This window comes from Columba livia, chromosome 1, assembly GCF_036013475.1.
Source record: "Columba livia isolate bColLiv1 breed racing homer chromosome 1, bColLiv1.pat.W.v2, whole genome shotgun sequence".
Lineage (NCBI taxonomy): Eukaryota > Metazoa > Chordata > Aves > Columbiformes > Columbidae > Columba > Columba livia.
In genome coordinates, this window is record NC_088602.1 from 57,180,721 (window position 1) to 57,203,504 (window position 22,784).

General features: G+C 52.6%; 1 protein-coding gene and 1 long non-coding RNA gene across 2 annotated transcripts; both read left to right on the forward strand.

The window, feature by feature from the left end:
• Positions 1-2,893: 2,893 nt before the first annotated feature.
• Positions 2,894-8,383, forward strand: ZIC2 (Zic family member 2). The gene is made up of 3 exons (XM_065057700.1): positions 2,894-4,738; positions 6,467-6,630; positions 6,814-8,383. Exons 1-3 carry the CDS (start codon positions 3,736-3,738, stop codon positions 7,075-7,077), a joined length of 1,431 nt encoding a protein of 476 aa, XP_064913772.1. The 5' UTR covers positions 2,894-3,735; the 3' UTR covers positions 7,078-8,383.
• A 2,874-nt stretch (positions 8,384-11,257) lies between these two features.
• On the forward strand, positions 11,258-21,110 carry LOC135579080 (uncharacterized). The gene is made up of 2 exons (XR_010471476.1): positions 11,258-11,636; positions 13,366-21,110. It is a non-coding gene; the product is annotated as an uncharacterized LOC135579080 (long non-coding RNA).
• The last annotated feature ends 1,674 nt before the right edge of the window (positions 21,111-22,784 follow it).

Consider the following 22,784-nt stretch of genomic DNA (forward strand, 5'->3'; position numbering starts at 1 on the left):
GCGCCCCGGTGCCGGCGCCGCTGAGCGGCCAGAGCGCGGGACGAGGGGAGGGAAGTCAGGGCAGGGAAAAGAGGAAAAGAAGGAAAGGAACGGAAAGGAAAGAAGAGGGGGGAAAAATAAAAGGGGAGAGAGAAAGGAAACAAAAGAGAAAAAAAAAGAAAGGAAAAAAAAGAAGGAAATAAAAAAGAAAAGAATAAAGAAAGTGGAGAAAGGGATAAGAGAGGAAGGAAAAGAAAGAAATGAAAGAGTGGAATGAGAGAAAGGAGGGAAAGAGGGAATGGAGGAAAGGAGGGAGGGAGGGAAGGAAGAAGAAAGGAAGAGGGAGAGGAAGGAAAAATAGAAAAGGAATACAAAGGAAGAAAAAGGATGAAAGGGGACGAAAAGGGAAGAAGGTGAAGAGAGAAAGAGAGAAGAAAAGAGGAGGAAAGGAAAGGAAAGGAAAGGAAAGGAAAGGAAAGGAAAGGAAAGGAAAGGAAAGGAAAGGAAAGGAAAGGAAAGGAAAGGAAAGGAAAGGAAAGGAAAGGAAAGGAAAGGAAAGGAAAGGAAAGGAAAGGAAAGGAAAGGAGAACGAGGTGAAAATCCAGAAAGTGCGTATTTGTGTGAACATTCATCCTGTGGCTGGTTTTGTTTTTTTTTTTAAACAGTATTTTTAACTGAAAATTTTCCTGGACATTTTGGTTCCCTTTCTAATCTCAGATGCAGTAATTTATCTGAAATTATTTTTCAAAATAAATAAAATTATATTCAAGGGTCTAGGTGTCCGTATGTTTTGTTTTTTTTTTTTTTCACTAATCTGGAGGTAGAGGATGCAGAAGACCAAGCCTTCCTCTCCAGCTTGTGCTCTCGAAATCCCCAGCAGCGGTGGAGTACACTTCCCAGACCTCCGCCTCGGAAACCTTTCAGGGAAGGAAAATAGAATTTCTTCGCGGTCTGTCCCTGGGAGCCTGGGGGGTCAGGACAAGGACAGCATATGCTACCAAGCTGCAGCCTGGGAAGGCAATATCTCGGGAGCAGACACTCCTGCCTGCAAATACAGGACCGAGCGACGCCGTGGTGAAGAGGAAAGGGCTGTTGGCATCAGAGGTGCAGCTCTGCATTAATATTCAGGCTAACTTCTAATGTCCATTTCGGATTTCTAATCCTTCTAGGAATCTCACTTCTTCCCAAATTAAATCCCCACCTTGTTGAAAGAGTTATGTTCGATATTGACACATTTCAGCTACTTTCGACAGGCTAATATTTTAACTATTTAGTGACAGCGATGGGTAAACCTTATTTCAACAACCCTAGCTGGTGGACAATGTTACTTTTTTCTTCCTTCCTTCCTTCCTTCCTTCCTTCCTTCCTTCCTTCCTTCCTTCCTTCCTTCCTTCCTTCCTTCCTTCCTTCCTTCCTTCCCTCCTTCCCTCCTTCCCTCCTTCCCTCCTTCCCTCCTTCCTCTACCCCTCTCTATCTATCTGTCTATCTATCTATCTATCTATCTATCTATCTATCTATCTATCGCTGTAAAAACCCTGCTCAGACGGTGGGTCCAGGTACTTTATGGGAGATGTAATGCTGTGAGGAGTCCCAGGAATGTCACAGGGAGAATTTCAAAAAGCCCCACCAGACCGCACAAACCTCTATATTTTGGGTTGCTTCTCGGCCAAGCACAGAGCCGGTGGGGTTCGACACGCAAGGTTAAGTGCAGGACGGTTAAGACGACAATGCTATGTCGGTTTTCAATTTTTACAAAGCCTTATTTATTGGTGAGCTGCTGGCCCCGAGATGATTATTTTTCAGCCACTACAAAACAAACCGAAGCAGGGGCCAGACACGTATTTACTGGAGGGGGAGGGGAAGGGGACTTGTTTGCTCTGTGTGTGTGTGCGGGTGTGGGTGTGTGTGCTGGCTGTATGCTTTTTTATTCCTGCCATGTAAGAATCCGGTTCCTAAATAACAATGGCAGAGTGGGTTTTGGGGTTTGTGGTTTGCGGTTTTTTTGCGGCAGAGACAAGGAGAACTCCTAAAGCGTCTGCTCTCGGATGCACATTCACAGCATATGCAGATCTACTCTTCTGCTCCCGCACAAGTGGTTTAAAAGCCCAAACAACCAGGGCGACCGTGTGTTCTTTTTTTTATTTTTTTTTTTTTCTTCTCGCAGCCGCGGTCGCCCCGCCAACGCGACTTTTATTTGATTCCCCCCCTTGCTCCCCTTATCGATCATGAGTTTAATTTGCTTTAGCCGAAATGGGGGAAGGGGTTGCAGGATGGGCGAGTTCCTCTCTCCCTCAGCTACCACCTAAAAAAAAAAAGGCAGCCCCCCCCCTAACCCCCTGACTATGTTTTAAGCCACTCGCTTTGTTTGTTTGCCTCCCGAGGCAGGATCGCATGGCCAAGAGCACATCGATATTTTCCGTGCGTGTGGCTCGCCGCGCCTCTCCCCCCGCCACGCCACCCCTTCCCTCGCCGCGGGGGAGGCGGGGGTAGCTTCCCCCCCAAAAAAAAAAAAACAAACAAGAAGCCGCCGGTGGTGCTGGGCTGAAGACGGCCACCGGCGCCGAACGGGGCCGGGACCGTGCCGTGCGGCGGCGGGCGGGGACCGGGCGGCCGCGGGGCGAGCGGCGGCGGCGCAGCGGGGCGTGGGGCGGGCGGCGGGGCGGGCAGGGCGCGAGGCGGCCGCGCCGCCATTAGCCGGTGGCCGGGGACGCCCGGATGGACGGGGCGGCTTGGGCCAATGAGCGGGCGCCGGGAGAGCGGCCGGGCGGCGGGTAAAGGCGGTGTTGGGAGAGGAGCCGCCAGTGCTAGCGGGGGGAGAGGGAGAGAGGCCGGGGGAGGGAGGGAAGAAAAAGAGGGGGAGTGAGGGGCGGGGGGAAAAATAAAAAGCCGCCGCCTCAGCAGCGCCCACCGAAATAAACAGAGGAGCGAGAGGTAGCGGAGGCGCGGGAGGAGCTGGGCTGCAACTCCGCCGCCCCAGCAGCGCCGCTCTGGCCCCGGTGCTCCGCGGCCCCTTCCCGCCCCCCTCTTCTCCTCCCCACCCCCACCGCCGCCCTTATTGTTTTTAATCCGCCTCTGGCACCCCCCGTCTTCCCCACCTCCCCTCCCCACGCCCCTCCGCGGCGGCGCGGGGCGCCCCCCGGGTCCCTTCGCTCCGTGGGAACCCGCGGCTGCAAGTTTTTCTCCGCGAGAGACAGCGCTAATGCCCGGCGGAGGATAAAACGAAAGAAGGAGCCCGGGGGCGGCGGGGGGCCCGAAGCGGCGGTGAGGGCCGCGGCCCACGCGGGGAGCAGCGCGGAGCCGGGCGGGCGGGGGTCTGTGGAGCTGACATCCCGGTGGCGGCTGAGGGGGGGCGGCGGCGTGTGTGTGAGTCTGTGTGTGCGTGTGTGTGTGCGTGCGTGTGTGCCGCAGGGAACGGAGAGGCGAGCCTTGCCCCCCCCCCCCCGTCCCCAGTTCTGTCCCTCCCCTGCTCCCCCTCCCCTCCCCTGCCCGCCCCCGTCTCAGCTCCTTTAATACACTTTGGTTCTCCGCTCGCCTTTGGACTCTGCTCTGCCTGGCTCCGGATACGGCTCCGGCGGCGGCGGCAGCGGCGGCAGCGGGCCGGTGCGGGCGCAGGCGGCAGCGGCGGAGGCGGGGTACGCGGCGGCTGCCGGGGGGAAGCGGCGCGGAGCGGCGGCGGCCCCGCGCCCGGCCGGGCGGGCGGCGGCAGCCCGGCGGCGGTAGCGGGGCGGCGGCGGCGTCCCCGGAGCGGCGCGGACCATGCTGCTGGACGCCGGCCCGCAGTTTCCAGCCCTCGGCGTGGGCACCTTCGCCCGGCACCACCACTCGGCCGCGGCGGAGATGCAGGACCGGGAGCTGAGCCTGGCGGCGCAGAACAGCTTCGTGGACTCGGCGGCGGCGCACATGGGCGCCTTCAAGCTCAACGCCGGGGCCCACGACCTCTCCCCTGGGCAGAGCTCGGCGTTCACCTCGCAGGCGCCCGGCTACCCCGCCGCCGCCCTGGGGCCCCACGCAGCCCACGTCGGCTCCTACTCCGGGGCGCCCTTCAACTCCACCCGGGACTTCTTGTTTCGCAGCCGCGGCTTCGGGGACTCGTCGCCGGCCGGCGGGCAGCACGGCATCTTCGGCCCTGCGGCCGGCAGCCTGCATCACCCGCACACGGACGCTCAGAGCCACCTTCTCTTCCCGGGCATCCACGACCAGCACGGCCCCCACGCCTCCCAAAACGTCCTCAACGGACAGATGCGCTTGGGCTTGCCGGGGGAGGTGTTCGCCCGGTCGGATCAGTACCGCCAGGTCTCCAGCCCCAGGACTGACCCTTACTCGGCGGCTCAGCTGCACAACCAGTACGGGCCCATGAATATGAATATGGGCATGAACATGGCAGCCCACCACCACCACCACCCAGGTGCCTTTTTCCGCTACATGCGGCAGCAGTGCATCAAGCAAGAGCTCATCTGCAAGTGGATCGACCCCGAGCAGCTGAACAACCCCAAAAAAAGTTGCAATAAAACTTTCAGCACCATGCACGAGTTGGTCACCCACGTCTCGGTGGAACACGTTGGGGGACCCGAGCAGAGCAACCATGTCTGCTACTGGGAGGAGTGTCCCCGGGAAGGCAAGCCCTTCAAAGCGAAATACAAACTGGTCAATCATATCCGAGTGCACACTGGCGAGAAACCCTTCCCCTGCCCCTTCCCTGGCTGCGGAAAAGTTTTCGCCAGATCAGAAAACCTCAAAATTCACAAAAGGACGCACACAGGTAATTCGGGTTTCTTTTGGCAGATTATCCCCCTCTGCCCGTGCCTATATTTGTATATATAAACAGATAGAGACTCAGACAGAGAGACGTAAAATTATTAGAGTTATAAAATAAGGATCCCGTTTGATATTTTTTCCCTCTCCATCACACGGCTGCGTTTGCTTAGGTTTTCTTCCCCACAAGCATTCCTCCCCGCCCCCCTATCCCAGATTTCGAAAGGATATTTACTGTTTTCTTTAATTTGCGAGTGAATGATGTAGATTCTTGCCGAGGTTCGGCGGGTCTTTCTGCAGAAACACAAAATACAGCGCGAACTAAATTCTGTAGTCCCGCGAAAAAACAGACAGAAGTGTCTGTGTATATATATACATTAAACGTCTTATACATTTGCAATGCGCTAGGTATTGGCATGTAATTTCAGCGCTTGTAAGCATGGCTTTCATGTATGGATACTACGAGAGATAAACTGTACAAATATGTGCCAGACCCGTCATTAGTCAAAAATCCCGTTAGAAGTGGCAAAACGTCTCTTTCTGGGAATGCTTTCCATTAAATTTAAATGGTGTGAGCAAGGCAATAAAATTTTCTCATTTAAAAAAAAAAAAAGTGTTTTTAAAGTCTCACTCGAGGTGATTTAAGGTGCTTTTGCAACAGCTTATTAAATTATGTAGTAGGGAACAGAGGATTTGAGGCTAAGAAACTTCCACCTAAATCAGGTAGAAGAGGGGCGAAGGAGCCCAGGCTTATCCCGATGGAAAATCGCCTGAGCCGAAGGGTAACAAAAATAACGCATCCTCCCGCCTCATCTATTATTCATTTACTACTCCTGCCGGCTCGTACCGTGCCAGACTATTTCATAAAAGACAGCCAAATATTTTAGCGACTTCCACTCCAAATATTTACCCGGAGAAAGGCTAAAAATCTCGAGGCCTATTGTTTTCTCAAGTGCTAAGCCCGATGCGAGGTGCGAGACGAGCTTTAACAAGGTTTAAAATTTGAGAAATGTATTTGCATGAGATGCCCGAATTGAAGTCATTGTGTCTGAGCGGATGTCTTTAAGAAACAATTTAGGTGCTAATGGAATTTAATGTTAAATGCTTCCCCCTCCAAAGGCGGGGGGATGTGGAGTTCTCACCTCCAAATTACTCTCCGGCATTTGGAGTCCTGGCAGCCGGGCAAGAGGAATCCCTATGAAAATTAAATGAAGTATTTTACAGACGTTTAGTTTTCCCAGCGGATGTGCGTTTATCTCGAATATCCATACACGAAACAATCTGCCCATCCTTAAATCTCTCGGTAATGGTTTCCAGTTTAACAGGATAGCGGATTTGGTACCGAGGCGAAACGGCTCGATGCTTTTTTTTTTTTTTTTTTTTTAATCGCCTTTCTTCTTCAATCTCTTTCGGGGCCGGCTGTGTGTCGGCACCCGTCGAAATAAACCAGGCAGGATGTTGGCCCGGGGGTGCCAGAGGCGCGTTGGTAGGAAAATCAGGCGGGGGACAGGCACTGTCTCGCTGCAGGACAACGCGGGAGCGGCGCGGCCCTTCACCGTCGCGGTGCCGGGGCACAATCGGCCGCTTGCTTTGCGAAGCTGTTGAGCAAAGTGGCTGGGAGCGGGGGGGGCCAGAGAGGAGCGGGGAAAGGGGGGGAAAGCCCGAGGGAGCCAGGCGAAGGGCTGCGCAGGCTTTGCGCGGGGGCGGCCGCGCTTACCCCGCCGCTCTCTTCCAGGGGAGAAGCCCTTCCAGTGCGAGTTTGAAGGCTGTGACAGGCGCTTCGCCAACAGCAGCGACCGCAAGAAGCACATGCACGTCCACACTTCGGACAAGCCCTACCTGTGCAAGATGTGCGACAAGTCCTACACCCACCCCAGCTCCCTTCGGAAGCACATGAAGGTACCCGGCCCCGCAACCGGCGGCGGGAGGCGGGAGGGCGGCCGCCCTGCACCGGGCGCCCCGTCGGGGCGGCGGGCGGCGGGAGCAGGGCCCGGGGGCGGCGGGCCGGGCCGGCGGCGGGGGGCGCGCCCGGGGGACCTCCCCGTCCCCCCTCCACCCGGCCGTGTTGCCTTTGCCCCCCAGGTGCACGAGTCATCCCCGCAAGGCTCCGAGTCCTCCCCGGCCGCCAGCTCCGGCTACGAGTCCTCCACCCCCCCGGGGCTGGTGTCCCCCAGCGCCGAGTCGCAGAGCACCAGCAACCTCTCCCCGGCGGCAGCGGCGGCGGCGGCGGCAGCGGCGGCGGCCGTGTCCGCCGTGCACCGGGGCGGAGGCGGCGGCAGCAGCGGTGGCGGTGGCGGCGGCGGCCACAGTGGCCTCTCCTCCAATTTCAACGAGTGGTACGTGTAGGGCCCCGCCGGACTGCTCTGCACGGCCCCGCCGCACCCTCCCCGCCCCGGCAGCGGCGGCGGCGGCGGGCAGGAGGGAGCGAGCCTGCCGGAGACGCACCGGGAGATGCCGCCACACCCGCCGGCAGCGAAATGACGGCCGAGCAGGATGGGGACGGGAGGCGTTTATCTCCCCACACCCCTCCTGCCTTCGGGTCTTTTTTTGTTGGATTTTTCTTATTTTCTTTATGAAAACATGTTGAAGCAGAAAAAAACACAAAACAAACGTGCTGAACAACATGAGAGAATGAGTACATAAATAGAGGAACAGAAAGGGGAGAGAGAGAGGGGAAAATAACCACGAACGCCACCAACACACCACCCAGCAAAAAGCTTCTCAAGCCGGCGGAAAGAAACTCTCCTTCTGGAGCCTCCAGACAAAAGATCAGAGACACGAACTCCTCCGGCCCCTGCGCCTCCGCGCCCGGAGCAGCCAGCGCCCTCCCGCCCCACGAACTGTGTACATAGCGGCCCTCTCCTTCCTCAGGCGAGGTGGGGAACGAAGTTTTCCTGGATTCTTGGTGTATAGAAGTTCGTCCAGTTTGTAAACCGCGGATTGGTCCCCTTGTTCTTCTAATTTTTTTTCTAATTTTTCTTCGGTCGTCTTTCTTTTTCCCTCTTCCTCCCTCCCCGAGAAACGGATGGACATCTTTTATTTTCTCCCTCTCCCGCTCCCCATCTTCCTCTCTCCTCCTTTTTTAGTTCACTCCTTTAAAAAAAGTAACGTGGAAGAAAAAATGGTTTCTTTTGTAATTGTGATATCTTGAATATTGTGTTCCTTTTTAAGAGGCAACTTGATTGTAAACTGCATTTCAACTATAGACTGGGGAAGAAATACCGTGCCAAAGTCTCCATTCTGTTACTCACAGACACACACACGAACAACAACGCTTGTGAATGTATTTTTTCTGTTAGCTGGGTTTACATGTGATGTTTTAGTGCTTTTGCAAGTTCAATTTGTTAGTTCCTGTTCGGAAGATTGTGAGGAAAAATAAACGTCGTGCCGTTAGCTTTTCCGTAATAACACCCTTCCTCCTGTAAATACCTGTTACCATATTTATCCATTTGTAATTAAATTATGGTATTAACTTGCTACAGAGGAAACAGTATTTATAAAGAATGTTTCTTAACTATAAATATGTACAATTGTGAGCATAAACTGTTTCAGATTTTTTATTTGAAGGTTTAAGTGGTTTCATCATTTCTTGTGATATGTTTTGAGAGTAATGCATACAGAAATATAATAAAACGTGTTGAAACTGCACAAAGCTGTTCACTTTTTATGCCAAGGGCTCTTTGAAACCTGTGTTTGCGCATGCGAGGGGCTGAGTGGCGGCTGCAAAACAAATGCTTTTAAAAAATACTCCGGTTCCTGGAACATAAGGAACATTCCAGCTGGGCTCCCCTTCCAGAAAAGAAAAGAAAAAATAAATAAATAATTTTTAAAAAATATTGGGAAGCCTCCGGGCAAAAGAAAAGGGGCGGGGGGGGGAGTGAGAGTTTGCATCTTCCTCAACTGACTTGCAAGGCAGGATCTCCTTTAGGGAGACCTTTATACGGCAAGATCTCAGCTCCCTTCGCCTTCTGCCTTGCTTGGGCTTACGCTTCTTTCCGCGGTGCGTGTGTGGCTGGGAAGCTCATTGCTCCACAGGGTGACAAAGTGGGGCGCTTCGGGACGAAGGTGTTGGGGCAGCGGCTAGGCGCTGGGCTCTGCGCAGGGCTGCTTTGGGCCATAAATCCCGGCCTTCTGAGCCTTCCCGTGTTCTTGTTAAGTGTCCATTCAGCCCTGGAAAGGAGAAAGTGGCGATGGCAGAGAGCTCACGTTTATTTTCAATATTTTTTCTCTCTCTCTTCTTTTTTTTTTTTTTTTCCTCCCTTTTTCTTTCATAGCCCAGGGAGCGATTTGGGTTGTCAGATGTGTTCAGCGAGGGACCGCCGCGCGATGCCTTTCCCGGGGTGCTGTCCCAGGGCTGCGCTCCGCGAGTGTTGTCGGGACCCGGCCGGCGGAGCCGCCCGGTTGGGGCCGGCAAGCAGCGGATTTCCGAACACAGTCCGCTGCACCGGGACACCCAAGACGAGTGTGACAGCAGCCGGGAAATCGTGGAAAAAGCTCGGCCTTGCCAAACCACCGAAATACGCCCTGCGAAGAGGCAGCTCTGTGAGCCGGGCTCCGAGCGCCCTGCGGTGGCTGCGCTGCCTTCAGCGGCAGCTTGTGCAGGCACGGAGAGCCCTTTGCTCCTCACACCCGGCCGACACCATCGCCACCCCCCCGGACAGCCGTCAGTTCGGGTTTTTCGGGCTTTGTCCCCCGTTTTCAAGTAGCAATAGAGGTATTCCGAGCCACCGCGAGGGAAATAGATGGGAGATGGGGGTACGCTGGGCCCTCCTCCCTTCTGGGGTGAGGTGGGGGTTATCTACACCCTGGCGGCGGGAGGAAAGGACTCCCCCGTCCCGTCGCTGCCAACGAAGTTTAGATACGGAGCGGAGACGGAGCTTCCGCTGCGGCCGCGCACCTCCCAGTGCGGCCGTCTCCGCGCACACGGCAGGCTCCCCGGGTAATCAAACGGCTATTAAAACCTAATTTATGTTCGGTAATAATATTACGCCAAAAATATTTATTAAAATCATTGGCATATGCCGCCTGCCCCTTGGAGAGATCCGTGGGAAACGCAGCCGAGCTGCGAGGGTCCCTCTTTGTCCTGCCGGCACCCTCGCAGCCGAAACACCAAGAGGAGGTGCCGCTTCAGAGCCCCTGTCAGACACTAGCTGCCCAAAATCCCCTCTCAGGCCTGTGGGAGGAAGGACAGCCCTGCCCAAAGGCAGAGAACCACGCTCCGGGTCCCCTCGCCGGCTCTGCCCTGGCCGGTGAGAAGCGCCCCGGAGCTGGGCTCCCCCTTCTCCGTCCCGTAGAAGCCGTTCTGGCTTTCGGGGAGCCTCAGAGGTTCCCCCTCTCCGACTCCCATGTAGGTGCTAACACCGATGGCGGAGATGCACAGGGCAGGCGTCCACTCTCCGCCCAAAGCTCAGGCCGTGTGGCGGCGGGGCAGCCTCGCTCTCTCCGGGCAGGGATGTCGCTCCTCTGAAAGGCCTGGGGAAGGGGCCTGGCTGCCGTGGCCATGAGCAAGTCCCCTCTTGCCTGTCCTCCCTGGGCTGGCCCTGAACTTGACCCTGGCTTTGGTGCAACCAGACCGCGGCCCCACTCTGTCCGCCTCCCCCGGGCCCTGACCCCGGCCCGGCCCTGCCACGTTTAAGGGAGAGCGGTAATTCATCGGGTACAGCGGTTGGGGTTTTTTGGGGGGAGGAGGGCAGCCAAGACCCGCCTCACAGCCCTGAGCGCGGGTGGCCTGGGCTCAGGGACCCCTGGTCCTGGAATCTTCCTCTGCGTCCCTCCTGCCCTCTCTCCTTCCTCCACCTCATCCCCTTCACCCCAATTTCCGCCCCCCTCCCCCCCCATCTGTCTCCCTTTGTCTCCCACACCGAGCCTGAGCTTTCCAAACCTCCCTGCCCCAGCCCTGAAGGCAACCTGGGGACCAACCTGGAGGGACGCCGGGGGTTCCCTCGGCAGCCCTGACCCTCACCCGACCCCTCACCCCCCCATGCCCAGCCACAGCGGGCGGCCGGTGGCCCTCACGCCCCGACAGCGCTGCCCCGACGGCTCCCGGGTCGCCCAGGCCCCGCGTCCCCCTCCCCTGCCGATGGGCAGCGAGGGGCACGGCGCTGTGCCCAGCTGCGGCAGCCCCGCTTGGCCGGCTCTCCTCCCGCGGCGTGTCTCTTCGTAAAAGTAAAAACCAGCGTGGAGTGGTGGTTTTAATTTTTATTATTACTATTATTATCAATCATAAATTTCTCTCCTAACTCTGCCTGGAGGAAGAAAAGACAGAGTGATTTCTCTGGGAATTGCTTTCTCCTCACGCACTCTTCCCAAGCCAAAAAAATTGAGGGTCCATCCATAAACCAAGTTGTGCTCTGCCCCAGGCACCCGCAATGGGAGAGCTCAAGGCTCTACCCTACCTTTACCTGCCCCCGGTGACTGTGTCGAATGAAATCCTCTTCTGCACCTGGTTTGGCTGCTCTGGTGTCTTTGTGTTGCAGCCGGTGGTGACAAAAAAAAAACCCAAATCCACAGACAAACCAACCTCCCATCAAACAAACAGAGATGACAGCAGCCCAGACCCAAATAAAATAAAATACGGCAGCTCTCGCCCGAACCAGGGCACGGAGCGGCTGCAGAGCTCGGAGGTGCCGCTGCTGGTACCGGTACCGGCGGGGCTCCGCAGCGGCCAACGGGCTGCCCCTGCCCGGCCAAGCCCCCGCTGAGGGCAGCCGGGGGGCAACAACCAGCCTGCAGCCGCTCCTCTTGGCTCTGGCCAGACCTCCCCAAACCTCTAACTGCCTTTTAAGTTTCCCCTTTGTTTTCAGAAACTCGTACACGTTTCCTGCCCGCTATGAAGACATAACAGGCTCCCCCATACCTCTCCCCAGCCACGCGTGCACGCTAAACGTGCTCCCGGGCACAGTGAGGTACGTATATTTTTTCATCTCCGTGCACGGTTGGTGTTCTGTTTTGGTTTATTTATTTATTTATTTATTTAATTTTAATCTCGTGGGTCGCTTTTTTTCCCCTTTCTTTTTCCGCGATCCAGACGGCTGGGGCAAGAGCCGCATTTTAGCGGCAGAGCAAGCAAAAACTATTGTCCCCCCACCCTGCAGGGTATGGTGTCCCATTCCCTCCCAAACTGGAATTCCTCCCCAGTGCTTTGGGTTTTCTCTCCTTTTTTTTTTTTTTTTTTTCTTTCCCGTTCAGGCTGGAGGGTTTCTCTGCCTTTAATACTTGGGGTTAAAGAAAAGAAGAAAAGAGAAGGAGAAAGCAGGACCTTCGCCAGAGGTTTCATGTCTTTATTCAGTAATACTTCAAAGTGGCTGCCCTACTGCTGTCCCGAGGAGAGGAAGCGCGGCACTAAACGAACCGCCGATCCCACTTCCTCGCAGGGCAGGAAACACGAGCAGGTTGCCCCGCGTCCCTCGCCCGTGGCCCCAAGCGCTTTCCAATGACACCCACAGGGGGAAACGGCAGGGCCGAGCGGTGGGACCCGGCGCGGAGCGATCGCGTCTCCGTCGGCCCCCACACCGCGCTGCCGCCCCACGCGCGGGAGCAAACTGTTGCGTCCCGGAGGGAGAAGGACGCGCTTTTGGTGTTAAAAATAATATAATCGGCAACAGGAGCGGGAGGGGGGTGGTGGGGGCGGGCACGAGGTAACTCAAGCGCCAGGAAGTGATGGAGCGGGTGTTTTACACCCGCGACGCCTCCTCGCAGAGGGCTGGAGGCGGCCGTGGGGTCCGCGGGGGTCTTGGGGTGCCCAGCCCGGGGTAGATGGGGTTGGCTGCCGCGGGATGGGGTTGTCCCGGCACCGCACCGGGGGGCTCTGCCGACCGCTGGTGTCGTGGGAACGTCGCGCTGCCGCAGGTCCGTGGGTGGCCGCGGTGTCCCTTGGGCCCCGGGGCAGTGTCCCGGCCTGGCCCGGAGAAGCGGTGGAGTTCGACCCGACCCGCTGCCCGGCGAGCGAGGTCGGCCACGGAGCCCCCGCAGGAAACGGGGTCTGTGCGTGTGTGTGCGCGCCCGTGTACGTGGGTTTGGTCTGGATCTCGATATTAAGCAGTTTGCGGCGGAAAGGGGGGAAAAAAAAAAAGCAAATTTACTTCCAACTTTTTTTTTTTTCTCTTTTTTTCCTCCGTCTTCCTAGAGCACTAATTCCTCTGTGTGGGCAAACAGCCCTTCTCCTTTGATTCTTAGTCACAGCCTCTAGATTAAATCCCGGTTTTAATGAGAGCCGTGGCTGTGGCCGCATTAGGTGATGATAGTTACGAAGACGATCTGACCTGTTTTGATGAAGACGATCTGACCTGTAGGGAGAGAGAGAAAGGTCAGCCACATGCAGTGGCCAGATTTCTGCTCGTTCCCGGCACATGCTGCTACAATATTGATCCGTGGAGAAAGATAAACATAAAAGCTAGATCCTATGTCCTGAATACTAATGAACGTGTCTTTCAGATTTTAGTTGTTGTTGACTTCTTATTTTCACCATAAACATTTGCTGAGCTCTGTAGGGCACTTTCCCCCAGTTTTCTTCTATTTTGTTTTATTTTATTTTGTCTTGTTTTAATTTGTCTTCTTTTAGTTTGTCTTATGTTATCATATTTAGTTTATTTTTTCATAATCACTGAATCTCCCTCCCATTGGAAATCTTTGCAGCAAGTTTACTTTCCCCAGCAGCCAAGGCGCAACCCCCAGAAAGCCACCGCCTGCATCTCGTTTCCATGAGACCGCGCAGCGAAAGCAACCGCTGCTGAAAACGGGGAAAGCTCTTCTGAAAGGCAATATCTCGACCCGGGATCCACCTTTCGGATTTCTGCTTCATTACTCGCTCCATTCCTTCGCAGCTCAATGCTGCAGATGACACCGAAGTTGTGGGGTTTTCCTCCTCCTCTCCCGGACCGTGTGTCAAAACCAGCGGTTAAGCTGGACGAGAGCTCTGTCTTCAAAGCTTCCCCAGTTTCCTAGCTGTTCCTAGGCTAGATACACCTACGGTAGGCAAGGAGAGAAGGAAAAATGCCGTTGCCTCGGGGAGAGAGGCATTGCAGAGGCTCTTTCGCCTTGCCTGTGCAGCGCAGCCTGGCCAGGCAGGCGGAGGAGGAGGCTCTTTTCGGAGGGTTTTTGTTGCGATGGTAAATGGTTGAAGATCACTCGCTGCCCCGGCTGCCTCTTGGTTTTTTTTTTCCTCTCTCTTCGAGATGGTCAAACTTAACTGTAAAACGGGGAAAGCGGTCAATGAAATAGCTGTGCCTAAACACGCCTTTCAACTTTCTGTTGTTTCGCGGACAACGTAGAGTAAGCACCATCGACTATATAGGGGCAATTAACTATATCAGGCTGACATTTAAGAAAATGAGGGAGATATTAAACTCCTAATTCCCGTCATTACAAATAATTTTCATGAAGAGAACTTCTGAAAGATTTTGTTTTCTCCCTTACACTTTCCAGTCTATTTTTTAACCCCTGGGTGATTTACTACATAAGTAATTTTAGAGGATACAGTTTACAGCTTGAGTTATTAGACTGAACACCTCTGGCTGACACCACAACACCTTTTTTTTTCTGCCTGCAGCTGTGAGTCACAACCCCATTTTCATACCAAACTGCTGCACATTCCTTTACAATATAGACTTCCTTCTTGCGAAGATCAAACACGCTTCAGCCAACGTGTTTATTTTAAAATACAGGAAAATTAAAACTAAACATGGACTTAAAAGAAAAACAAATGCATTATTTCTTTCCCTACTGTCCCTCCTACTAAAATAAAATAAAATTAGGACGGAACGGCGTGGACCACTCCGATAAAATAATGCAGTGACAGAGCCAAAACAGTCGATTTCTACTAGAACAGGAACGGATCCTTCTGTTCGCTGTTATTTATTTATGTATTATTGTGGCTATGGTTTTAATTATATGCGGGAATGTCAGGCCAAGATGCTGTAACTGTAGCCTCCCTTTAACACACTTTTCCTATTTGTTTAATGCTAGGGCTACAAGGCTAGAACAGGCACCATAAGGAAAATGGTTTCAATATTCTGTTTAAGAGCTTATAACAGGGAATCCTGGAATTACAGGAAAACCTGCAGGCCTGCTCCGTGAAGGTGCCCGGCAGGACCAGGCAGATTTCATGCCGCCCGGCAGATTTCGGGGTGTGCGGACGGAGGGATTTGCGGGAGGGAGACATGTCCGGAGTCATTTCTACACGGGAAAGTGGGATTTTAAAAGCCTCCTTGCTGCTCAGCGGCACAGGCACTGTGATGATTTTAAATTTTGAGCAGGGTTAAGGTAGATTCAAGCTCTACTCCTCCCGGTTACCCTGTCTATCCCTCTAGTGACTCGGGTATGAGAGAGTGGCTTCGCTGCAACTACTTCTTCTTCTACCCTCTGTTCGTTTTGCCCCAGGGGAGGGTATCCGATCGAGCTCGCGTTTTCCATTATCTCCCCACACTCCTCCAGTCTTTCCCCACGTTCTAGGAGTGATGAGTTAGGCAGGGAGACCGGGACGTACCTGCCCGCATTTATTTATCTTTGGTACGCGGACAGTCGTAAAAGATTATTTTAAAGAAGAAGAAAAAAAAAAAAAGATAAATAAAAGAAAGAAAAAAATAAAGCGAAGGATCATCCGCTTTAGGAAACAGATCGAATAATTCCCCGTCTCCCTTTCAAATTATCCCAAATCCTTGCGGCTCCGAAGCGCTGAGCTAAGGAGGCGGCGAGCTCTTTCCGTGCCTCTGCTTGGGTGGAGCAAGACCAGCGCCTGCCAAACGGGTCCCTGGGCACACCCCTTGCCGAGCCAAGGGCTGTCTGACCGCCTGCCGTCGCGGCCCGACGTGCGCCCAAAAGTTAAGGCGAGAGCGGGGGTTCTTCCCCGCTGGAGAGCTCTCCCGTGCCAGCAGGTATAGCCGTTGCCCGAACCCAGTGCCGAGGCATCCTCTGCCTGCCCGCACCTGCCCGAGCGCTGCCCGACGTGCGCACCCGCTGCCCGCCTGTCCCCGTGGCCGTTTCTTGCGCGCTGCCTGCGCTCCCCGGCGCACCGCGGGGGCGACAGCACCGGGACGCGCAGCATCGGGGAGCGGGGATTTCATCGATTTGAACAAACTACGCTCGCCCAAGGCGGAAGCCTGCGGGTTCCTCTCTGTCTCCAATACTCCCCGTCCAAAAAACGTGCCGAGGCTATAGTTTTCATATCTTAAATAAAAGCTTGGGACTTGGCAAAGGCAGCGAAGAAATCCGCGGAGGTCCCGTTCTACCGTGGAGGCTGCCGGAGACGCCCGGATGCGCTTCCTAACGCGGTTCCCCTGGTGGGGTATCCCGCCGATCCCGGCGGGAGGCTGCGGAGAGCCCTCCGCCCGCGCAGGGCCAGGGTAAACCTCCCCTCCAAGCCCAGAGGGCAACGCCGCAGCAATCCCCGACGGTACGTGTGTCGTGGGTGCCTGGGGCTCGCTCGGCTTCCTGAGCACGGCGGCCCGCTTGGCTCCACAACTCCCCACCACTCCGTGAGCCTCTTCCCTGGCACCCCGTCGCGGGTCGGACCCTGCACCACCCTCCGTGCTTTCTACACAGCTGCGGCACGGGCGCTCCGAGGAATTTGGGGTGTCTGTTGCAGATGGACTGTCGGTCTTGGGGTGGGGGCCGGATTCGACTCTGCCCCTGTTTCACCCGGCCCATGCCTTTCCTTTTATGGGTTTATAACAAACTGGCGTGACACCCCCACGTCTCTCCTTGTCAAAGTGCTTCGTGCGTACAGGTCTGGTAGAGATGCATTGAGAAACTGCCCGCTCCCTTCGGAGAGCCTGATGCTCAGACACAGCGGCCAACATACGCTGGCTGCCTCAGGAGAACTAGGAACCTAACCCTTCTAGGCGGGGTTTCAACAAAAAGGGGGAGCTGCGACTAACTAAAAGCATCGACAGTTCACTGAGAGGAGGGGAACCCGGGTTCAAGTTGTGCTCTTGCAGCTGAAAGGGATTTGACTGGCAAGTCATTCGGGCTGCTCCTGCTTGCCCTGAGGCGCCCTTGCTTCTACGGTAGTGGGGTGAATGAATGGTAAAAGCCAGAGACGGCTCTTTCTCAGAAACCTGATGAACGCGATTTTGCAGCGGGACGAGGAGCTTATTTTTTTGCCGGTTTGTTTCCTCCGAGGAAGCACTGAAAGCGGATCCCGTCGGCAGGTTACGACGGGGATGGGCATACTGGGGCTTCCAGGCTTTCGTCACCGAGCCCGGGGACACGCAGCCCCGCAGGCACGGGGCTAGTCCCCTCAGAGTGCCCAGATTTCGCGGCGAGGGCGCAGGGTGTGCCCTTCTCTGCGCCGTGCCTCCTTCTGCCACAACGGAGCCTCTCCCGGCGCGGCCGCCGATTCCGTCCTCTGCTTCTCCCTCGGTGGGAACAGCGGTGTTCTCCCTCCCCACCTTCGCCGTGCAACATGCCGCCCTGAATTTCGCTGACGGGCGAGACGCGGGACTCCTACCCGCAGTGCCACAGAGTGATGGATGCCTGAACCCGCTCCTGTTCCGGACCACTGGGGCGCTTCGGGTCGCGTTTCCCCGTGACCGGTATCCCGGCATTTCGGCAAACACCCACCCGTGGCGGCCTTTAAACGCCCGTCGCGCTGCGGACGAGCGAGGCTCTCGGGCTTTTTGGGAGGATGCTCCCGCCGCCGGGGTGACCCCGGCAGAGAGGGGCGAAATTCCCGGGGGCTGTCCCAGCGCCAGCTCTCGGGAGGGACACGCGGAGCACACGCACTGTGCCATCACTTTGTGAAATGTGCCTGCCGGGCTCCGGAGCCTCCGTGTAACCTTCATCGGTTAATCGCGGCTGCTTGGCCCCTCCAGCTCTCGCAGTCGGAAGAATATGAGCAAGCAGGACTGCGGCCCCCTCCCGGTCCCTGGCACCCCCCCAGCGTCCCCTCCGCAATGCTGGGAATTCCTTGGGGCCCATGACTCCCGCCACACCCCCGGGCGGGGTCCCGTACGCGCCGTCGGAAGAAGCAGCGGGAAATAAACCCTAGGGAGGTCCCGACGGGGCTCTGCGGGAGCCGCCGCGGTGCCCCCGCCCCACGGGGCTGCGAGATGGGGTGGGGTCAGTGTTTGCAAACACACTGCGCCGAGAAGCAGCGCGGATCGGGCAGCGGCGGGGGCTGCCGGACTGGAGATGCCGGGGGCTCAGCCCCGCTCCCCAGGCACGGTCAGGTTGAGAGGCCGGCCAGCTGGCTGAAGCTCGGGACCAGGGAAACCAAAACATTTATAGCGTAACTGTAAAGCAGTAGCTGTCTTTGTCCCGCTATTTATTTTTGGGGGGGGGGGGACAGACAACATCACGAGCTCTTCCACACTAGTGCCTTTTAATTTTGCTTTCCACGGCTCATGTTTACCAGGCTTTCTAAAGCCGCTCCCGCAGTCTGCGAGCTCTGCGCAGCCCAGCCCACCCCGCCAGCTCCTGCTCCAACTTGCCGGCCCTGCCCGACCCACACGCATTAAAACACCTACGGAAACACACAGAAGTAAATTAAAGAACGATGCACAAAAGGCACTGTAAATTGTCATGGTAACCTGGTCTTGGAAAAGTTACATGGAAGAACCCATTTAGTTCGTCTATACAGTGGCAACGTTTTCTTTCCAGTGAAGTGAGTAACAACCAGAAGGGGCAGAAGAAGAAGTGGAGGTACAAAGAAAGAATTTCAGGGTCAGGTTCTTGCTTCCCAGGCAAAACCAGCCAACAACCACTACCAGCCAAAAGAAATCTTACGTATTTCATTTGCCTTCCACGGAATTTCATATTTAGCACACCTTTTATTGTTCCACTGCGCTTCCAGAAAGTTGTTTGAAAGCTTGAAATCACAGGCTGCAGTGTGAGATTTTGGCAACCTCTCTTCTGCTACAGCTGTAAAAGGACATGTAGCCTCCAGCAGAATTCATTCATCCCAACACTTATGCCGAATATTAAGTGACTAAATCAGCTGTTGGGGCAGTTCCTTGTGCAGCCAAAATGATCAACTCCCATGTGCAGTCCACTAGAGATATCAACACTTAAGACAGGCTGACACAGAGGTACCAAAAGACCAACCAATTACATTAAGCAATGATTACATCACATACAGCTAATATCAGTTGTGCTATTACCATAGAAGAGCGAAAGCTATGTGAGAGAATGAAACAGCAAAAATTCTGGTTTTAGCTGAAGCTACAGGTTTGAGCACTGAAATGAATGGATATCTTAATCTTTCATCCTAATTTCTGCAGGAGATGAAGCAATAGGAGTCATGTAGGGATTGTTGTCTTTAAAATATGCTCCCTTAATATCCTCAAATAATAATCCTTAAATGCATTACTTCTTGCCTTCATGGGGTTTAAGTGGATTTTAAATAATTCCTAGACCTCGCACAGTCCCTTTATGGATAAATACCTTTTATCCTCTGTACCTGCATGTGTTTTGCTAAGCAAGCCTCATGGTGGGGCGTATTTGAAATATCCAGATGGGCAACACCAACATCTGTGGTACCATCAGGAGCTGCTGAAGAGATAACTGCAGTGTCAAGAGGCTGTGGTGGGGAATGAGTAGCAAGAATGGATGAACTTCAAGAGCAAACTGTTTTAATTCAATATTCCAGAATGGGAAAGATAAACAGAGACACCCCAGCAGAACTGTTTTCAAAGACTGGTTTCTATGAAATCTCAATAGTGTTATGGGCATATCCCATTTTCTTGAGAATATTTACTTTTCTGTTGGTTATTTGAGAGTCTTTGATGTTTGCTCAGCTGACCCATCCTGATTTCTTGCCCTTTGCTGCTCATAGGCACCTTTCGTCACTGCATGCCTACATGCTTTATATCCAGCCTCCATATGGATTAGAGTTGTCTCTTGAGCAAGCTGGACAAAATGAAACTTCCAGGTTTATTTCAGCTGATTTGAACTGCTGCCAAAGCAAGGGCCACACTTGGTATCTCAGGGACTGAGTTTTAAAATCTCACGGGCATAGACCTAGTTAAGAACAGTACACTTAATTGCCATTTATTTCCAGAAGGTATTTCTACATCTTCTTAAGGTTGAATTTTATGAAGACTCACCTCATCAAATTCTAGCCCCAAGCTGTGGTTTGGTTTTACACATGCCTGTGAGGCAGTTTGTCTTTCACACACACACAAAAAAGACTCAATGGTTTAAAATCCAGTATGATTGAATGCTTGATTGTGATGGTTGTGAAAGTGACCTGGAGTTTAGTAGAGAAGTAGACAATCAAGTTGTGTTTTTTTTTTTTTCTTTTCTTTTTCATGATATGTCTTAGTAAAATGCAAATGTTTCTATGAAACAGAGACATTGATCTCTTTCAGAAATCTGTATAAAATACTGAATTTCATAAAACTAATTCAACTCCATGCAAGATTGTCCTTTGAGACATATCCTCATTCCCAGTATGTAAAAGAAAACTAGATTTTAGCTTTCTGTATCAACAAAACTAACAAATTAGTGAACAAATACAAACCTTCAACCTGTTCCTCCAAGTATATGCTGAAACTATACCAAGTACTGTGAGAAGTGGTCCTGCTTGCTAGGTTTGTGGGTATCCTTCCGGAAGAAAGCCAGATACTACTTGGGCATGAAGAGTGACTGGCTTTCTCTCCCCAGGAGGTGGTTTTCTCAGGTCAGGATTAAGGAAAGCAGCAGGATTGTCAATCTAACTTCTTCCAAGAACAGTAGATTAACACCCCCAAAACTATAAATAACGAAAAATGTGTGTTAACTGCAGCATATGAGCAGAAAACCTACTATGTGCCTCTAGAAAAAAAAACATCATCTGTCTATTTGGGAAAAATAAAAAGCATATGCTTGAAGCTGTTATCATATAAACACATGCCTAGAACACGAACTTTTCCAGCATGCAAATAAATTGACTTGTCATTCAACATAATTTCTATATACTGAAATTTAAAGTAATTAGAGGACAGCTGCTGGGCTCCATTCAGAAATATTTGTTTTATTTTTATACCACTCAGGATATTTTCTGTATTTTCAGGGGTATTAGATTTCAGCTTGCTACAGTTAATGTAACACAAAATTCTGTAGTCATTATTGACTGCAACTGCTAACATACAATTTGGGAATTAAAGTCCAATGTGGAAAAGTGGAGATGGATATTGAAAACAGTTTGTGCTCATGCTTTACCTTACAACTGATGGTTAGAACTGAGTTGATTTTCGAGGAGTTACAAGAGGAAGTGTAAGTTGGTTTTGAAGAAAAACAAATGTCCACAGACTTAACACTGTGTCTGCCATCAGTGGCACAAGGAGACCAGGTTGGTCTGTGAGTTGAGGCTGGTTTGGTCTGACAGCAAAAGAGAACTGGAACGGAAAGTTTATTACAATAGATTTGGTAATATGTGATGACATTCAATAAATCCTCTTGCATGAGTTTGACTACTCTTTTCTCATTAGGTCCAGACTTTTCTCATTACTAAATTGGCTTATACAGCCCAAAAGTGTTCTCACTTTCTCTGTGGGCTGAAGCAAAATGCTGTGTGGGACTCTACTGAAATCTCAGTGCAAGAGGAACCTGCCTGTTTCCATTGGGGATGGCATCATCTCATCATTTGATTTAAAAGAGACCTGACCATCTGCCTTTCCAGTGACATTTGACTCATAGCATTTTCTAGAACACTGAGGAGACCAAAGAAATTCCACCTAGATGCTTTTGTCCCTGTAATTGGAGAAAATTCTAACTTTTTCTTGCCGAGGAGGTGGAGGCAGTGGGTGGCTGCTGTTCTGCTGGCAGCCAGAGCTCAGTATCTTCCCTGTCCTCTCCCCAGGGACCTCTTGGGTGCTCTATTCTGAGTGTCTCCTAACTAGAGGGATATAATGAGTAGTACTCATCTGGCAGCATCTCACTCCACTGATCCTACAGAGAAGACTACTGATGGAAAAATCGTGAGGCTTTGGAGGCAGAGTCACAGTCCCCAGGCATGCTGTGCCATGAAACTGTTTTGCCGTGTGGGGTTTCCCCCGGAAATTCCCTGGAGAGACGCTCAATCATCTCTCAGGAACACGGGTGATCAGTCACTTAAGAGCTGGAGACCACCTGCAGTGAAAACCCTTCTCCTCTAATGGCAGTAGATAATCCCTATGAAGCCACTGGACCCATGGAGTTGGATTAAATCTCCCCCTCTCAAAGACACAGTGAACCTCAAAGGTATCAATTATTTGGGGATCTGTTAGGACATTTAAAACGGTTTCCAGTATTTCCTTTCTGGTGTCTTAAATTTGACTCTCTTTAAGCTAAACAAAATAAATTTTTATTTATATAAATTTATTTTAAAAAGTATGAAATAGTACCATCCTACAGAACCAATTACAGCTGCATTTCATGGATATGAGCAGAGAGCAGAAGCAGCATAGTCAGGGGCACAGATTGCCTTTCTTTCTGCACTTTAAGGTATAAGCATTACTGGTAGTCTGGATGCCCAATTAATGCAGAAAAATATTAAATTATTGACTTTTGATAGAATTGACGAGTAATATCAGCTCCCTGATTTATTGCAGTGAGGCCTTTTGACTCTACTGCTTTGAGATTGAACAAGAGACCCCAATAAGAAGCCTGGGGCCTCATGGCTCTATGGCACTTCCCATAGGAGATGGGATACATGAATGGCAGAGTAGCTTACACCCTGCTTTACTGATGCAATATTTCAGTTTTAAGGTCTGTAGCTCAGTCCCATAGTCTCTGCATTTCACAGGCTTTTGGGAACACTGATGAGAAAACGCACATTATTGTGGATCATAAGGCAGTCCACATATAACCTGGGTCATGCCAGAAATCTGACATGTACTGTGTATACTTAGCTTGTTCATATAGACTTCATACAGCAAACACAGCAGCAAATGATTTCTGGTGTCTATTATACTTAAGGTTGCCAAATATTTTCAATTTAATCATCTTCTTTCCTGTTTTGATGTGATCAATTTTCTTAAAGAAATACTCTGCGGCTTCAAATTTCCTCTCTGTGGTTTTTGCCCCTGAATGATTTTCCTAGGTCTTCTTTTACAATGTTCTTTCATCCACTTTTGAAGTGGTGATGGTTAAAAAAA

Coding starts and splice junctions, on each gene's coding strand:
- ZIC2 (XM_065057700.1), top strand. CDS start 3,736: ATGCTGCTGGACGCCGGCCCGCAGTTTCCAGCCCTCGGCGTGGGCACC. Junction 4,739..6,466: donor TCACAAAAGGACGCACACAG/GTAATTCGGGTT, acceptor GCTCTCTTCCAG/GGGAGAAGCCCTTCCAGTGC. Junction 6,631..6,813: donor CCCTTCGGAAGCACATGAAG/GTACCCGGCCCC, acceptor TTTGCCCCCCAG/GTGCACGAGTCATCCCCGCA.